Source organism: Etheostoma spectabile, chromosome 4, assembly GCF_008692095.1.
Source record: "Etheostoma spectabile isolate EspeVRDwgs_2016 chromosome 4, UIUC_Espe_1.0, whole genome shotgun sequence".
Taxonomy (NCBI): Eukaryota; Metazoa; Chordata; class Actinopteri; order Perciformes; family Percidae; genus Etheostoma; species Etheostoma spectabile.
The window spans coordinates 14,273,871-14,291,206 of NC_045736.1; the positions used below are offsets into that span (position 1 = coordinate 14,273,871).

The 17,336-nt window shown below is 41.4% G+C and overlaps 1 protein-coding gene across 1 annotated transcript in view; it reads right to left on the bottom strand.

Annotated features, from left to right (window-relative positions):
* Window positions 1-350: 350 nt before the first annotated feature.
* dennd6a (DENN/MADD domain containing 6A) overlaps window positions 351-17,336 on the bottom strand; it is a 20,862-nt gene continuing 3,876 nt past the window's right edge. Inside the window, exons 3-20 of the mRNA XM_032513753.1 lie at window positions 17,191-17,233; window positions 13,989-14,101; window positions 13,711-13,791; window positions 12,566-12,671; window positions 11,883-11,962; window positions 11,723-11,782; window positions 11,414-11,469; window positions 10,433-10,555; window positions 9,418-9,513; window positions 7,774-7,868; window positions 6,755-6,820; window positions 6,255-6,319; window positions 5,937-6,026; window positions 5,474-5,637; window positions 5,025-5,127; window positions 4,374-4,448; window positions 3,904-4,124; window positions 351-3,865 (exon numbers count right to left, since the gene is read on the bottom strand). Coding sequence (XP_032369644.1) covers window positions 3,993-4,124; window positions 4,374-4,448; window positions 5,025-5,127; window positions 5,474-5,637; window positions 5,937-6,026; window positions 6,255-6,319; window positions 6,755-6,820; window positions 7,774-7,868; window positions 9,418-9,513; window positions 10,433-10,555; window positions 11,414-11,469; window positions 11,723-11,782; window positions 11,883-11,962; window positions 12,566-12,671; window positions 13,711-13,791; window positions 13,989-14,101; window positions 17,191-17,233 — 1,548 coding nt within the window. The 3' untranslated portion in view covers window positions 351-3,865; window positions 3,904-3,992. The remainder of the gene's footprint in view (window positions 3,866-3,903; window positions 4,125-4,373; window positions 4,449-5,024; window positions 5,128-5,473; window positions 5,638-5,936; window positions 6,027-6,254; window positions 6,320-6,754; window positions 6,821-7,773; window positions 7,869-9,417; window positions 9,514-10,432; window positions 10,556-11,413; window positions 11,470-11,722; window positions 11,783-11,882; window positions 11,963-12,565; window positions 12,672-13,710; window positions 13,792-13,988; window positions 14,102-17,190; window positions 17,234-17,336) is intronic.

Consider the following 17,336-nt stretch of genomic DNA (forward strand, 5'->3'; position numbering starts at 1 on the left):
TAAACAACTCCAAACGATTGGTAATGTTGCTTCATAACATCTGGATGTGGAAATACACAGCTTTTTGCTAAGAAGTTCAAAAATATATATATTTTTTAAACTGTGTTTTCAACACACAAGAAGCTAGCGTAACTGCTAGCTGGAAAGCTAACTAGCTCACTTATACAACGTACAACAGTACATGAACTTAGCTAACATAATAGCAGTTGATGTTAGCTTGCACTATGGGCCAGAAGAAGTATAGAAAATATGTACTGCTCTGGATTGTAGCATCATTATGATCTAATTGTTGTAACAAGTGTATTTCATCTTCTAGATAAAACTTCCCAAAGGTTTAAAAAATGGCCGCTGTGTGAATTTCTTTATTATACCTGTATCACGCAAAAGCAAACAATGTCATGAGAGATACTCAGCAGTGAGTATATTCCAAAAGACTTCAAGTTACAATAAAGGTAACATGTGAAAACGTTAACATGTGAGCTTGATGACTTCCTTGTGACATTTACAAACTCTCATCTCCACTGTAGTTCTTCAGGGCGTCCGAGTGGTTTAGTAGCAGTGGTTATATGGCTTTAATAAAACCAAAAACAGTGATATAGAGGTAAATGCGTGTGCTTGCGTTGACATTTTGAATTCGTTAGCGTCTTTAGAACGATTGGTCCAAATATTTTGGGAGCATTAGGTGTCACTCACTGACACCGGCTAAGCAGCTAAAGCTAACAAAGTAGCAACGGTCATCCAAGGAAACCGACAAACTAACAACTCATAACTTTACAATATTACATTTCGCTGATGGTTTCAACGTGGGAAAACATTGGATCATTCTTGCAGTGGTAGTAGTATATTTCTCACTAAATGTACTGCATTTAAGTACAATTTCAAGTTGCTTTACTTGAGTTATTTGAGTATACCTGTACATTTGAGAGGGAAAAATTGTTCTTTTTACTTCACTACATTGATTTCATAACTTAAGTTAATAATAAATCTTTATCTGGGATTTTGCGTAAATGGTCCAATCTCAATGTTTTCTGGAAATAGGGTCCAAAAATAACAATCACATTTTATGTTCTCAGAATCAGTAGAAATGCTAAAACTTTAGATTTTTAGTGCCTCTTAGCGTACGAACAACAAATTCAAAATGTCAAGGTGGCTCAACAATATTGTAATTAGCCTAAGAAAGGTAAATTAACATATGGAGCAATACACATTTATAGCTCTGTATTTAGTAAGACGTCTGTTGTAATAGCAAAATAATTATGGTACATCGTATCTGTGCCACCCTTTAACTTTACCCCATTATGTACAACACATCTCTACAGAGGGGGAATATGACAATAGCCCTCTATGAAAAAATGTAAAATTGTTAAAATCATTTTTTTTTTCAATATATATATAAAACTTTCATGGTTGCCCAACAACCAGATTACACAGGTTTTCCCAACCAGCACATATTTTTTGATGTTTTTTTTTTTTTTTTTTACAATGATCTGCTTGAGGAGCATTCATAGAACATGTGTTACATGATGTCCTAAAATAAAAAGAAGAAAAAAAAACCACAATCCATAATTTTGACAAGAGGTTAATTTAACGTTTTCCAACAAGTGATATTTTGAAATGCAATCATCAAATATCTGTGTGTGCCGTTAACCGCTAACTACACCTTTAGAAAACGCTCTTCTCGTTCACACTCTGAAAATACAAATTAATAATAAGTGAAATGTTCCGTTATTGCTGTTGTTATAGATGGTTTTGATATTTCTTTTACATTGTAGGTGTCCAAGAATTTTTATGAATTTAAGTAAAATCATTAACTTTGAGTTCAATGATTTTAAATTTAAGGATCAAACTGAGGAATTTGTATTTTTTGGCCATTTAAAGCTTTTTAGAGTGTAATTTCTGGTCCCCCCCCCCCCCCCCCCCCCATGAGGAATGCTAAGTAATGACAACAAAAGTGTTGATTTGATTCTATGTAACTCAAAGTCTTGAGACACTGAAACGACCTGAAATCAAGAAGAAAACAATCCAAATATATAGTCTAAAGTAGATTAATCAAACATAATTTGAGTTTTATGGGCTAAAACATGCGGAGAAATGATGCCGGACAGACCCAGCGGTGAGGAGTGTCTCTTTATTACAACTGAATGTGTCTGGTTTCTTGTATTTCCTCTGTAACTTTATAGGTCTTTAGTTCGATATTGCATCGGTGTGGTTCACTTTCTTCAGAAAACAATTTAAAACAGACTTCAGCTGCGTTTTCAACACAGAGGATCGTGAGCAGGATGATCTTCAGAGTTCAACGTTTGTCAGAAGTTGCTCTTCAGCAGAGCAAATTTAGTTTAGTGTTAAAAAAAGTAAAAAGAGCTGCAGCTAACGAAGCACAGCTCTCACTTATCCTTACTTGGTTCTGCTCTCGTTCCTGTAAGGCACCAGCGTCAGGTTCGCCAAAATCAAAAAGCTCAATGCAAACGACGCCAGCTGGAAGGTTTGTTTGATGAGCCACACAAGCCACCAGCAATCTATAGGACCCCTCCCATTTCAGAGCCGACAGTTCGGACTTTCGGGGCGGGGGGTTGTCCTGGCTATCAAACACGATCCCTTAACGATGTAGGGCTGTGCAATTAATCACATTCTATTCGCAATTTCGGCTGATGGCGATCACAAAAACAATGCGATTGAGGAAAAACGATTATTTTGCACATTATGTTTTATAAAAACAAACTTATTTTGGGGGAATTCAAAAAAGTTTAACAGGAAAAGTATTAAGGGAAATTTCCAAGTTTAAGGTGTTTCCACTGTTCATTTCTTTAACTGTTTATTTAGGTTCAGTAAATGCATAATAATCGTGATTTCATTATTGGCCCAAATAATTGTAATTATGAGTTTTTTTTCCATATAATCGAGCACTCACTTTCCCAAATATACATGTCCGCTGAGTGTGAGTGCAGGTTCATCGGTGCAGACAGCTGGAGCCGCTGAAGAAGTTTCATTTTCATCACAAAACCAATCTTCCATTTTAGATTTAAACCTGCTCGTACAAACTTACTACGTACATTTAAAAAAATATATATTACATGACTTAAGGCCATATTTAATTCATCAAAATAAAAGTAATTAGGGTACAATACAATACAAATTCCAAGCTATTATATTTTAAGACAAAATCTTGTCACAAAGATCATGTGAAATGTATAAAGGGGAAGTGATTAGCTCGTGGCAAATTAACAAATCATAACAGGGTCGCTGGTGCTTAACGCTCTCTGTGTTTGTGTGTTTGAACGGACAACGTTGTAGTAAAACGTCATTGTAAAGCACTGCTCGGCTCAGTTTGTTTGCATAACAGCTGTGTGTGTGGCGATGAAGTGCACTTTTTTAACAAACCTTTTTTTTTTTTTAAATGGATGAAATACTCCAAAGTCACTTCCATCGCATTGCAGCAGTCCATCGTTAGTTAAAAAAGTAAACCTTAAAAATGTCAAAAGGTAAAAATGCTTAGGGTGAAATGTCAGTTGGGTTATTCTTCCTGCTCTTACTTTTAAAGTGACGACAGATCCTTCTTCATGCAGCCCCCCCAAAAAGGTCCAGATGAGCTCTCTCACTTTACCTAATGTGTCTCTAATGTGAAAACCTGTTTCACCTCCTGAAAACTCTTTAAGGGAGTTTATGTCGAGCCGCTGCGGCCTGATCCTTTGAACGCCTCACCTCTCCTGAGACGTGGCACGTCTAGTCTCCACAGTAGAGGTTTGGGGAGAAAAGATGTTAATACAACTAAAGTTGGATGAATACTTTGGGAAACAAAAATATTCGGTGTGCTTTCTACGTTGGACCAGAAGAGGTCCTCAAACTGCGGCCGGGTCTGAACAAACAGGTGGTCCATCCATCTGGGAGCCAACAGGGACCCAACTGGGAGGAGACCCACTACCCCCCCCCCCCCCCCAAGAAACTTTAAAACAAGCTCAAACTGGGGTTAGGGTTGCGGGCCAAAGGGTTAAAGGTCAGGGTGTGGAGGGCTTGTGGAGGATGCCCTGCAGGTCCTCTGGTAGGGCCAGAATAACGGCCTCAATGTGGGCCCTTAGTTTGGACAGAGTCCCCAGACGCACTGGGAGGTGGTCCCTCTCCGCCTGACTCTGCAGCCAAGAGAAAATTAACAAACTGTATAAGCACAAATAATTCTTTTTTTTTTCTTTTTTTTTAAACTGACATTAATATGAAGGGATTTCAAAATGCTACAACTAGTAGAAGCAGTAGATTTAAAGCATTGGTTCTCAAGCTTTTTGTTCTGAAGTAGCAGTAATAGTCATAGTAGTAGTACGCAGCAGTGACAGTATGAGCAGTAATATTTGTGGTACTGATGCTTTGGATGGGTTTGTACTGACCAGCTTATCTTTCAGCTTCAGGACCAGATCAACTGTCTCTACCTCCGAGTGCATCTGGACTCTCTGCTGCAGATCCTACAGACAGACAGACAGACAGACAGACAGACAGACAGACAGACAGACAGACAGACAGAAGACAGACAGTCAGTCAGACAGACAGACAAACAGACAGTCAGTCAGACAGACAGACAGACAGACAGATACAGTCAGTCAGACAGACAAACAGTCAGTCAGACAGACAGACAGACAGACAGATAGATACAGTCAGTCAGACAGACAAACAGATAGACCGAAACAAAGACAGACAGATACAGTCAATCAGACAGACAGACAGACAGATACAGTCAGACAGACAGATACAGTCAGACAGATACAGTCAGACAGACAGACAGACAGATACAGTCAGTCAGACAGACAGACAGATACAGTCAGACAGACAGACAGACAGACAGACAGAAACTATCCGTCATGGTGCTGGATGGACTTTTTTCTTTTGTCCACAAAACCTCTAGAAGCTTTGGTACAATTTGGGGCAGAATGTGTCAGGCTGATTTAGTCAAAGTCTAAAATATCAGGTGCTTTTTCTAGTTTACAGAATCAGAATCTCCTCCCTCCCTCCCTCCCTCCCTCCTTCCTTTCCTTCCTACCTACCTCCTCACACAGCGCCTCAAGGTGCAGAGCCTCCAGTTTGTGGGTCATCTCTCTCCTCCTGTTGCGGAACCAGCCGTCAAAGTTGGGAGATTTGAGGAAATGCCTTCAGACGCAGAGGAAACCACACGTGATGAGTTCACATTGCCCTCAGGATTATGTGCATTTCCATCATTGAGTCCAATCATTTTTACTTATCAGTTCTTTCGTTCTGTTACTCTATATTCAGGTAAACTCAACACTTCCTTAATTGTTCAGTAGGATGTGAGGCTTGCAAGCTCGAAGCTAGAAGGGAGTTTGAGAACGGCAACACACAGAAAGTAGAAGGTGACGGGCAAAGCCTGACAAATGGCGTGTGATGTCAGGCTTTATCTTGGAAATGTACTTCCGTGGATCCACACTAATATATTGTGTGGAATGTGTGTGTGTGTGTGTGGTGTGTGTGTGTGTACCTGTAGAGTCCTATCCAGTCTCCTTTCAGTCTGGATGTAAGCTGCGGTCCGGCTTTCTCCAGCGTCTTCATGAAGTCCTGCTGGATGAACGGTCGCAGTTGAGGAGGACTCTTCCAAGGACTGATGGACTTCTGGAGAGGCATCAGACTAGCCACGTAGCGCTCCTGTAACACACACACACGCACGCACACTGTTAAATCATTTCAGAAACAGGCTTATTGTCAAGTAGATTTCCACATGCAAGGAACTGTGCTTGTTACTGTTGTGCATACAATAACCATAGTAAGAGAAAAGAAAAAAAACAAGTGCTGCAAAAGTCAAGAATCATAAATATAAAAAATAGAAACACGTACAATAAAATGTATCCGTTTTTGACAAAGACAAAAACCAGACAGCACCATGTCACTATGAGACAAAACCATCTTGGAAATGTAAAGATAGAATAAAAAGCATTGGTTGTTACCAGTGGGATGATGAAGCTCTGGGTCAGTTCTAAGAAGTAGCGTCGAAGAATTGCATTTTGGGCTGCTGAGGGTCTCTTCTGTTGAACACCCTGAAAAACAATCGGAAAATCATAATTATTAAACATGTATCTGTATCTGATGCTTCAGAGGACACGTCTCACCCTTCTAAAAACACATTTCCTCCACGTTTCCTCTCTCCTCTCATGGTTTGCTCGTGTCTCTCCTTTGCTTCCGCGGTGGGACAGACTAAGATGCGAGGAAGGGAAGCAAGTCCAGGAAAAGAGATGGGATTTAACGACCTGGGATGTAGCCCTCACCTTCTGGAGCTGTTTGATGATTTCTTCATCTTTGTTGAGATACGGCTTATATGCAGTGTACACACCTGCAAAACACACACACACACACACAATCAGCTGGTGCAATAAGCACATCGCAAAGTTCTGCTACATACCGCGAAAGATAGTCAAGGTTTTTTGTTTTTGTTGAAAGAAAATATCAGTACTACTACACTTTATAATGTCACTGTCATCCTTTTTTAGTGGTGTCTTTTATATTCAATCAAAATCATCAGAAATGCAGAACTGAGAACACACCACACACACACACCACACACACACACACACACACACACACACACACACACACACACACACACACACACACACACACACACACACCACACACACCACACACACACACACAACACACACACACACACACACACACACACACACACACACACCACACCACACAAAGAGAGGAGAGAGGGGAGAGAGAGAGGGGAGAGAGGGGAGAGAGAAGTGTATGAAGTATTTACCAGGTTTAGAGTCCAGAGTTTTGAGGTTTTTCAGTTTCTTGACTTTCATCTGCTTGGCCATCTCTCCTGAGAGGAGCGGACAGATGGAGAGATCAGACGGTTACCCGACGGCTGACTTACAGCTGTACAGTAACTCAACACAGAGGTGGGCCGAGATTAACACTCCTTTACACGCTGTGGGGTAGTTTAATCTACAGCATGCATCACGTTCTATAGATTATCATACTTTTGTAGTATTGCAATCCTGTGAAAACCACATATCTCTAAAAATTCAAGTTTTTATGGTGTCAGAAAAACAGCCCTGTTTGTAGCTTTGTGCCGATGCGTTTTCCAGCTGATCCAAGAGGCTTTTTAAAGATTTTTTTTTAGCTTAAAAAGGTGCTTTAGGAGTTCCTGCATGGTTTCAGCGCAATTTCATTTTTGTCTCGTAGGAATCTCTACTTGATCCGCTAGATGCCCGCCCCCGAACACACCGTGAAAAAGCCCGGTCTCGAGAGGACAACACAGTGGTCGCAGACGTCAAATAAACACTAGAGGCACAGGCTGTGCACCAATACACAACAAACCACTCCAGCCAATCACCGACAAGATGGTTGGGGTCATGGCAGTTACGGAAACATGTGGGGAGGGGCGAGCTTGCTCCGTTTTGGTGAAGAAGGATAATTTGTTTAACCTGTAAACAAACACTTCACCCTTTAAGTAACCAGAACATTTCTAATTCAGAATCACCAAATTTGGTTTTCAATGGAAAGGAAGGGATTGGAAAATTGTAATCTGAAAACTAACTATAGCTGTCAAAAAAGTTAAATATTTGCTTCCGAGATGTCGTGAAGTAGAAGTATGAAGTAGTAAAAAATAAAAAAAACCAGACCAATACCAAAAGTACACTTCCACATACTTTTGGCCATCCAGAGTGTACATCTCTGAGGTAAGTTGGGAGGCTGAAGTTGGAAATGCGACAAACTTAAGATTTGAGTGAAGTATTTGAAAACCTCTAGACTAGTAGAAGTTGTATCTACCTGCTTGCTTCATGTCTCCAATGCGGATGATGTGCGGCCAGTGCTGCAGGGTTTTAGCAAAGAAGGGATTGGTCACTCCCAGAATGACTGATGGCCTGTAGAAACAGAGAGAACACAGAGACAGATCATAGATGACACTACAATTATTAGCTTTGGCAAATACCAACAGCTCTCTATGCACAACAACAGGAACAAGGAGAAAGACGCTGATATCCTTCCAACTTAAACCTTCCAGGGGGGGAGAGCAGGTATGACTGCAGAGAGCAGGACCATCTTTACAGAGGGTTTGACTTTCTGGAAATTATTAAATTATAATTTCTGACTGTTGGAACATTTTAACACTGACAGGGTTTCTGCAGGTTTCAACAAGTCTTTTTAAGACCTTTATGAATGAAATTTAAGACCTATATAACAATGTTAAAGTACATTGAAATGCAACAAAATGAGTCACAAAAGTATTTGCTAACTTGTACATTTATTCAAATTGAATAAAAATCTACATGGAGTAATAATAATAATAATCTGTACATTTACAGCAAATTATATTTGGACTATAGAAAGAAAGAACTGCAACACCAAAACCATTTCAATGAGCATAGGAGGTAGAGTTACATGGACGTAGGAAAATTATAACTTGTTAAAAATTATTCAAGACCTGGAACACAATACTTCATTGAATTTAAGACTTTTTAAAGCCTCACAATTTTTTGGTGGGCATTTTAGGCCTTCATCACATAGGACAGCAGACGACATGCACGGAGTGGGGGGGGGGGGGGGGGGGATTAAGCTAAGGGCTGCAGGTCGGAGTCAAACCTGCAGCCGCTGCTTCGAGAAGTGATCCTCTATATGTGGACGTGCGCTCTGCCAGGTGAGCCAACCCAGGCGCCCAAGGCCTTTTTAAGACCACTGCACACGGAAACCCTGGTCCAGCTGATTAATACAAATTAAAGTCTGATTTCAAAATATTGGAACATTTCAACACTGTGATGAACAGAAAATTCTCCTGACACGGTTATAGAAGTTCAGAATTTTAGCATTTATTTTAGTTTTTAATTTTTAGTTTAGGTTAGTTTTCAGAGTGTTTTTGCCATATTAAGATTTGTTTCAGTTTTTATATAATTAGTTTGACAATGGCTTATAGTTTGTTTTGGTCAGGGCCAGGTATAACGTCTCAGAAGTTTGTTGCTACATATACAATTATAAAAAAACAACAACAGATGGTTGGAGAGTAGCCATATTTAATGTATAATCTTTGCCCTACTTTAGTGCCCAATGTGAAGAGATTACGGCACAGCAATAACTTGACAAAAATGAATTCTGTTTCCTTTATTTTGTAGTTATATAAAAAAACTAAAACTGAAATGGGTCATTTTTATTTTATTTTGAATTATTATTTTAAATTGGTAATATAGTTACAGTTTAGTTTTACTCGAAGGTTTTATTATTTTTTTATTTCATTTATATTTCACTGCTTATTTTCATTTTAGTTTAAGTTTAACAATAAGCTGAAAATAATCTACTTCAAAATAAATCAAAAGCTGAGCTCTGAATAAAACCGTATTTCATTTAGCAGATGCAGATGGGAAGTCAGCAACTTGCTCCAGTGCGACGTGGTAACTGTTGTGCTGGTTGGTCTTTACTCACGGAGCCTGCGTCCTGGTGGTGTACTCCTTAAACTCGCTGTCGTGGATGGTGAAGTACGGCCGGAAGTCACTGCAGTAACGCAGAGGGGAGATGCAGCTGCAGAGAGAGAGACACAAAGACAGAGAAATCCTAAAGTTTGAACCGTGAATAACCCGATTCATGAGCACAATGTCGGGACTAATGTCATCTGTGAAATAAAAAACATAGTTCATACAGTCTGTATCTAGGTAATTCCCCACCAAACAGTTCACCAAGAAACAAAATTGCTACATTTCACTGAATTTAATATACTCAGACTAATAGAAATACAATAATGTGTCCCTGAATGGGGGGGGGGGGGGGGGGGGGGGGGGGGCTTGCACCAGACCGGACAGTTCTTGCGTTGGTTTTTGCCTCCTGTACCTGTCCCACAGGTGTGATATTCGGATACACCGATCCTATGCAGGTGCTGTTACATGTTGTCTGCCACTGCGAGGACGATCAGCTGTGCTTCCCGTCTCGCTGTCTTAGGTGTCTCATAGTAGGGACATTGCAATGTATTGCCCTGACCACATCTGCTGTCCTCATGCCTCCTTGCACCATGACCCTGGGCGTCTTTCGTCTCGTGTTTTTCAGAGTCAGTAGAAAGGTCTCTTTACTTTCCTAATTTTCTTTTAACTGTGACCTTAATTGCCTACCGCCCATGAGCTGTTGTTGTCTTTTTGACAATAACAATAACAGGCGCATGCTCATCAATTGTTCATGGTTCATTTAACAAGAATGGAAATCATTGTGTAAACGCTTTACAATGAAGATCTTTAAAGTTATTTTGATTTTTTACAAAAGTATCTTTAAGAAAAGGGGGTGTTTCAACATATTTTAGACATTTTCTGTCTTTTCTAGGACTTAAAAGTTAAGATTCAGAAAACACATTCAATTAATCAAACTGGACTTCCAATGTGCTTTAAAATGTAAAGCTATTTGGTATAAATGTCCCAAATTGTTCTGTAGCTGCCCCTAACCCTCTCACACTCACCTGACCAATGCCAGCACGGTATCCGACGACTCTGCCGGCGACGGTGCCATGACAACAAGTGCCTCCCCCAGCAACACTAACTCCCACAACATCTGGATGTGGAAGAAGACTGGATAAAAACACCTGTAGAGAGGAGTTTTAGAGTGCATGTAGTTTTGTTATCTTGACATTACAATGGTTGTTTGTACAGACATAGTTCACCGTCTTGACCACGACTCAAGTCTTTCCTATTAGATTTTTGCAAAGTATTGAAATTACGTGAAACTAATGATAACCTGAAAAGGTAGAAAAAGGTATTCAACAGTCCACAAAACTAAAGTATGGGTTGGAAAGTGTTGTAATGTAAGGAATTGTACGACTAAAAGTGATTTTATTTTTTTAAATGAACTTTTAAGTGAACTACATTTTTGTTATTCTTACCAATTTCTCAGCACAAATGATATTGACAGAACAATTATTTCTTTAAAATGTATTTCCTGTGCCTTGTTGAACTTTTCTTTTTGTGCTGGGGAACATCTGTCGACATAACAGGCTGATCAGGATATCTCAGTGGAGTTTCCCGATTTATTTTTGTTTCTGAATTTTACATTTTAAACAGAGCAGGGGGTGTAGACTGTGTGTTGTTTTAAACCTGAATACAAAATGTTCAAATTAACACAACAGGCTGACCGTGCTGCAACAAAAACAGCTAAACTGACCTTTTCATAAAAACCATGACTACAGTATTCATGCTGGACACACTGACCCTGTGGGTGAGTTCTGTGAATGAGGACGCCAACTGTACAAGTGTGTAATCACGTTTTAGAAAAACAAACTAAATAGAGCAATGAAGACCTTCTACAGCAGGAACAATCTCTTTATCTTTTTGTCCCATAAAAACTATTTCTGACAGCTAAAGAGAACCAAACAGCAGCTGGAAACAAAGCCTGACACAAGCATGTGTATCGTGGACAAGTTAAACACGCGACCTGCAGGTCTCACCTGAAGAGGTCGACTTCATGGATGGTTGGGAGCACGATGGACACCTGACTGTCACTCTGGAAAACAGACAGACTCTCTTAGCTGAAATAATCAGGTTTTCAATATACATTCGTGGAAAAAAATACCAAAAGAAATACAAAATGTAAAAAAAAAAAAAAAAAAAACTATTTTAGTTTGTGTGTGTGAGTGTGTGTGTGTGTGTGAGAGTGAGTGAGTGAGTGAGTGAGTGAGAGAGAGTGAGTGTAGTGTGTGTGTGTGTGTTGTGTGTCTGCCTGAGAGAGAGAGTGTGTGTGTTTTGTGTGTGATCACCTGGGCGGACTGGACCAGCTGGGAGGTTCCTGGTTTGTCGTAAGAGGTTGGGATGCGAACCTGCAGTGGCACACCAATTCAAAAAAAGTCACAGATTGAACACTTTAATCATTGTCTACGTGTACGTGTACGTGGTGTGTGTGTGTGTGTGTGTGTGTACCTTGATTACCACGCCCATAATGGGAAGCGTGAGTATTCGTCCAGGATGGGGCGTCGGCCAGCGGTCTATGTCATTACAAGCTGTCAATCAAATACACAAAAAAACTGATCTGAATGAGATTAAAACATTCACCCTGCAGCCACACCAAGGTTATAATAGTTTAAAATGGCCGTACTGACCAGCCACTAGACAGGTAGACAGGTAAAATACTGACCAGCCTCTAGACAGGTAGACAGGTAAACATACTGACCAGCCACTGGACAGATAGACAGGTAAACATACTGACCAGCCTCTAGACAGGTAGACAGGTAAACATACTGACCAGCCTCTAGACAGGTAGACAGGTAAACATACTGACCAGCCACTAGACAGGTAGACAGGTAAACATACTGACCAGCCACTAGACAGGTAGACAGGGTAAAACATATGACCAGCCTCTAGACAGGTGACAGGTAAACATACTGACCAGCCACTGGAACAGATAGACAGGTAAACATACTGACCAGCCTCTAGACAGGTAGACAGGTAAACATACTGACCAGCCACTAGACAGGTAGACAGGTAAACATACTGACCAGCCTCTAGACAGGTAGACAGGTAAACATACTGACCAGCCACTAGACAGGTAGACAGGTAAACATACTGACCAGCCTCTAGACAGGTAGACAGGTAAACATACTGACCAGCCTCTAGACAGGGTTCCTGTTTCTCAAAGTATTCTGGAGCCATGATCTTCAACAGCGAGTGGAAGAACGTCACATAGGGCATCTTACTGATCAGGACCAGAGACTGAGGGAGAGACACAGACACACTTTACAATTTCAGGATTCAATGTTAAGGTGTTTTTGAAAAAATTCTACTTGCCCCAAGTTTTTTTTTTTTTTTAGTGGTTATCAAATAACAACAAAGATTTAAGTCAATTAGATGAAGAGTCAGACATTCCTTTGAAAATGATGCACTATTATCTGCCTTAGACTTAGAAAAACATTGTAGTTGTTTCGTCAACATCCTCTACTGCCAACCAAACTCCTCCTTCCAGGACACTTGACACTCTTTTGCTTTAGCTGGGACGCAGCCTTCTGCTTTTCCTTTTTCTAACAAGACAACCACCAATCATGCGTCATTAGCACCAAATAAATCCATAAGAAGTAACACGACAACCAACTTGTTTTACTTTTAATTTTGGGGGCATTTTAGGCCATTTCCACAGGGACGATGCAGACGTGGGGAGAGAGAGGGTGGAGAGAGAGAGGGTGGGAGAGAGAGAGAGAGGGTGGGGAGAGAGAGGGTGGGGGAGAGAGAGGGGTGGGGAGAGAGAGGGTGGGGAGAGAGAGGGTGGGGAGAGAGAGGGTGGGGAGAGAGAGGGAGAGAGAGGGTGGAGAGAGAGGGTGGAGGAGAGAGTGGAGAGAGGGGTGGAGAGAGAGAGGGTGGAGAGAGGGGGTGGAGGAGAGGGTGGGAGAGAGAGAGGGTGGGAGAGAGGTGAGAGAGGGGTGGGAGAGAGAGGGTGGGGAGAGGGTGGAGAGAGAGGTGGGAGGGTGGGGAGAGAGAGGGTGGGAGAGAGAGGTAGGGGGGTGGAGAGAGAGGGTGTGGAGAGAGAGAGGGTGGGAGAGAGAGGGGTGGGGAGAGAGAGGGTGGGAGAGAGAGGGTGGGAGAGCGAGGGTGGGGAGAGAGAGGGTGGGGAGAGAGAGGGTGGGGAGAGAGAGGGTGGAGAGGATAGGTGTGTGAGCTACAGGCCGCAGCTTTCTTCTATATTACTGATTTAGTGATGGCTCTGTGTATGTTGGCAAGTGTTTGGTTTGTTAAAGTTGAACTGACTTCTGACACTGACCTTCTGGAAGTATCCTCTCTTCAGGGATTTGTCTCGCACCTGACGGAAGTACACGTAACCGTAGTAATGGCCTTGTTCCCTCTGCAACACATACAGAGAATCAGAACTAAGTTTTATATCAGAAAAACTCAGATGGAAACACTGCTGCGTGTTTGTATATTTGTAGGTGGTGCTGTGAGTGCTCTTTTTTTTGACTGTGTGTGTGTGTGTGTGTGTGTGTGTGTGTGTGTTGTGTGTGTGTGTGTGTGTGTGTGTGTGTGTGTGTGTGGCTTCCTAACCTTCAGACAGGGTGGTGCGTCCCGGTCGGTGGTTTCCAGGAAGCAGCCGAGCGACGACTTCCTGTTGGAACCCTGACGAAAGCGAAAGCAGAACTGGGTGTCGCCAAGGCAACCTGGGAACACAGAAGACAGATGTGGTGTTTTTTGATTAAGTGTCTATTCGAGAGGAAGAAAACATTCAATTATCCACAACTACAATAGTGGTTAGAGTTGATTTAGATGCATGTTTCTGTGATTTTAATGGGCACCAGTCAGCTCTTGTCAGGGATTTCCTGGTTTCCTCCTGATTATTGGACAAACAGGAAGAGGAAGCAGGAAAAAAAAAAAAAGAGGAAATGTCCGAGGTGTCACCGACAGGCCTTTGTCCCCCACGTGACCTCTGCACATCCTTCAGCAGATTAGAGTACAACACACACACACACACAGACACACACAGACACACACAGACACACACACACACACACACACACAAGACCTGAGCCAAGGCTCGATGACATCATGCAGTCGGGTTGCGTTCGAGACCCCCCAGTGTGAAACAAGCCATCAGCAGCTGAACCGCAGCTTTGACTCTCAGTCTGAATTGACTTCACAGGCTCCAAATGCTCTTCATTTTCTCCGTGTGGTTCTATTCACTTTGATCAGAGTGTGTGAGTCACTCCATTTGAACCTGCCAGCTCTGTCTGTATCGCCGGGGAGAACCTCGTTAGCATAATGGACGCAGTAAAGTGAAGAAGAATTTACTTTATCATCACGGAAGGATCAGTCTAATGTTTGGAGGAACTGTGCCCTTATTTTTATGAATCACAATATGTCGGATTTGTGGATTAATTGGCTGAGAACCGCTGTAAAATTAATCTCACAATAGTCAGGATTGCAAATTTTATATTCTTAAATTATTAAAAATGTCAATCGTAGTTTCACAGAGTCCACGATGATGTCTTTAAATGACTCGTTTTGGAGGAAAAAAAACCCAAAGCTATTCAGCGTACCATTCTAGAGACAACGGCAGCAGATATTCACAATTACATTTAAAAAGCTGGGACACGAGAATAATAAAAAAAAAAGGTTAAATGGTAACGTGACAACATCAGAATTGATGCCAATTCAATTTTGTTGAAAAATCGACATCGTTACAGCTCTAGATGTAATTATGACTACCAAATACCGAAGCCTGGTCTCATTTAAAGCTGGCTTAAGTGATCGCAAGCTGTGGAAAAAAATTGTAAATACCGACGGCTTGTTTATTGCTAATATTTTTCAATATATATTTATTTCCATATGGTCAAATTTTAATAATTTTAAATGTAATAACAACAACAACTTATTTTAACAGTCAATTGCTGTTAAATAACAAAAAGAAGAAACCCTTGATGGCAGAAGGGTTCTTTACAACAACAGCTTGAGTTTTTCGAGGTGCACTGGAATGCACCATTAGCTCACGAGGTGCAATTAAATGCACCATTAACTCCTGTTGGTGTTGTTTCTTTAACAACTCCGACTCGGGCAGTGGCCATTGTGTCAAAGACTGTTGCAGCTAGAAGCGCTGTCTGTAGCTGGAGACTGCTGCATGTCCCGGTGTTCCTTCACAGTGAAATACAGCCACACCTCATTTTCAGTGTAAGCCAGCTACTAGCTAACGGAAGGCTAACGTTACCAAGTGTAGTGTTAACTAGCTACTAGCGTTAACTAGCATGACATGCAGTGATGCTTCTGTTGCCTGCAACGTCTGTTTCAGAGCACCAGAGAGTAGCGCAGGCATGTAAGTGGCAACAAAATGAGGCACCGAAATCTGGGTTGTCATTAGGTCCGGTAGATACCGGTTGTTCAGGAACCGGCGCCGTTTCTGTACCCAACCCTAAACCACAGTCAAAGTGGATTGAAGACAAATAAATGTGGGGGGAGGGGGGTTACCTACTTTTTACTCCCCCTATTTCCTGCACCCTTTCTTGGACCACGCCCATTTCCGAACTCAGCCTTTATTTTGATGCACACCTGTAAAGTTTTGCAACTGATCTTGTAGGTTTCACCACTATCACACTGACAAAATGTCAAAGCGTGTTGTGCCGAGTATTGCCCACCTTCCCTGGCATCCACAAGGGAATCTAATGATTTTAAAGGCAAAATGTTGTTTAAAAACAATATCATCTTCTTTGTCGGATTGATCACTGATGAAACTGATAAATAATCTAAAGTCTATAATTTTTGATCATGAAGAGTAATCAACGTTTTGTTAGACTCAGTACTCGACTGTCGTGGACAGTGTGGACGGGTCAAAAAACGTCTCTCCTGCTCAGGTCCCTTAGACCAGGGGTTCCCAAATCTTTCAGCCCACGACCCCCAAAGTAACGGTGCAAATGACTCGCGACCCCCCCACTATAAACGTATATAAACATTGCGCGCAACCGTGCACACACTATAAGCGTGAAAATCAAAAGAGCTGTTGCCTTTTTATTTATTTGCTTGGTTTTATTTTAAATTTAGCCACGAGTTTTATCTTGTATTAAAATCATGGCTGATATATGCTATTTCTAATTGTTTTTAAATTTTTGTTTTATTTCTGGAAATCAACTTGAGACCCCCCCTCTCCTGCTCGCGACCCCCCTGTGGGTCCCGACCCCCACTTTGGGAATCACTGCCTTAGACCACTGGTAGACATCCTTAGTTTTAAGGTTCATAAAATGTACACGTAAATCCAAGCACAAAAACACATCACGCACCTGGGCAGAAAAAAGTGTACGTCCTTCGGCACACAGACAGCCTGTAGGCAGCACTATTTCATTCGTCACTGCATGTTTTTGTATTAATGTATGTAAGTAATGTATCTTAAAGTAACAACTGAAACTTATACAAACACAATAACAAAAACGATTTTCATTCAATTATGTAGGCTGCCTAATTATACAGTCTGTGTAGCAGGAATGATGTACTTGTTTATTTGCATATTAACCGGGGAAGTGAGATCCGATCACATGTGGGCATTCACAACGTATGTGGAGACACATTCAATTGCCAGGTGTGAACTGACATGCTTGTGATGCTTGCTGATATTGTGACAGGTCAAAACAAGGCCTTGGATGGCTGGCTTTACCCAGCTCTTAATCTGACACTTCACCATAACGTTAGGCCAAAGTCTCCACAGTGGTCTGCTGGTTCTGCTGCATTCAGAGACAAAAGTTTAAAAAAGGCTGCAACAGGAACTCACCTGAGTTGGAGTCAGGAAAGGAAAGGTAGCAGATGCTTGTTTTCTGAAAGAGAAAAGATTTGGTTTGTTTTAGTCCTCTTCATCATGTCATCCAAGGTTGATTCAGTGACACACAAATGACGCACAACAGATAGGAAGCAGTCGGA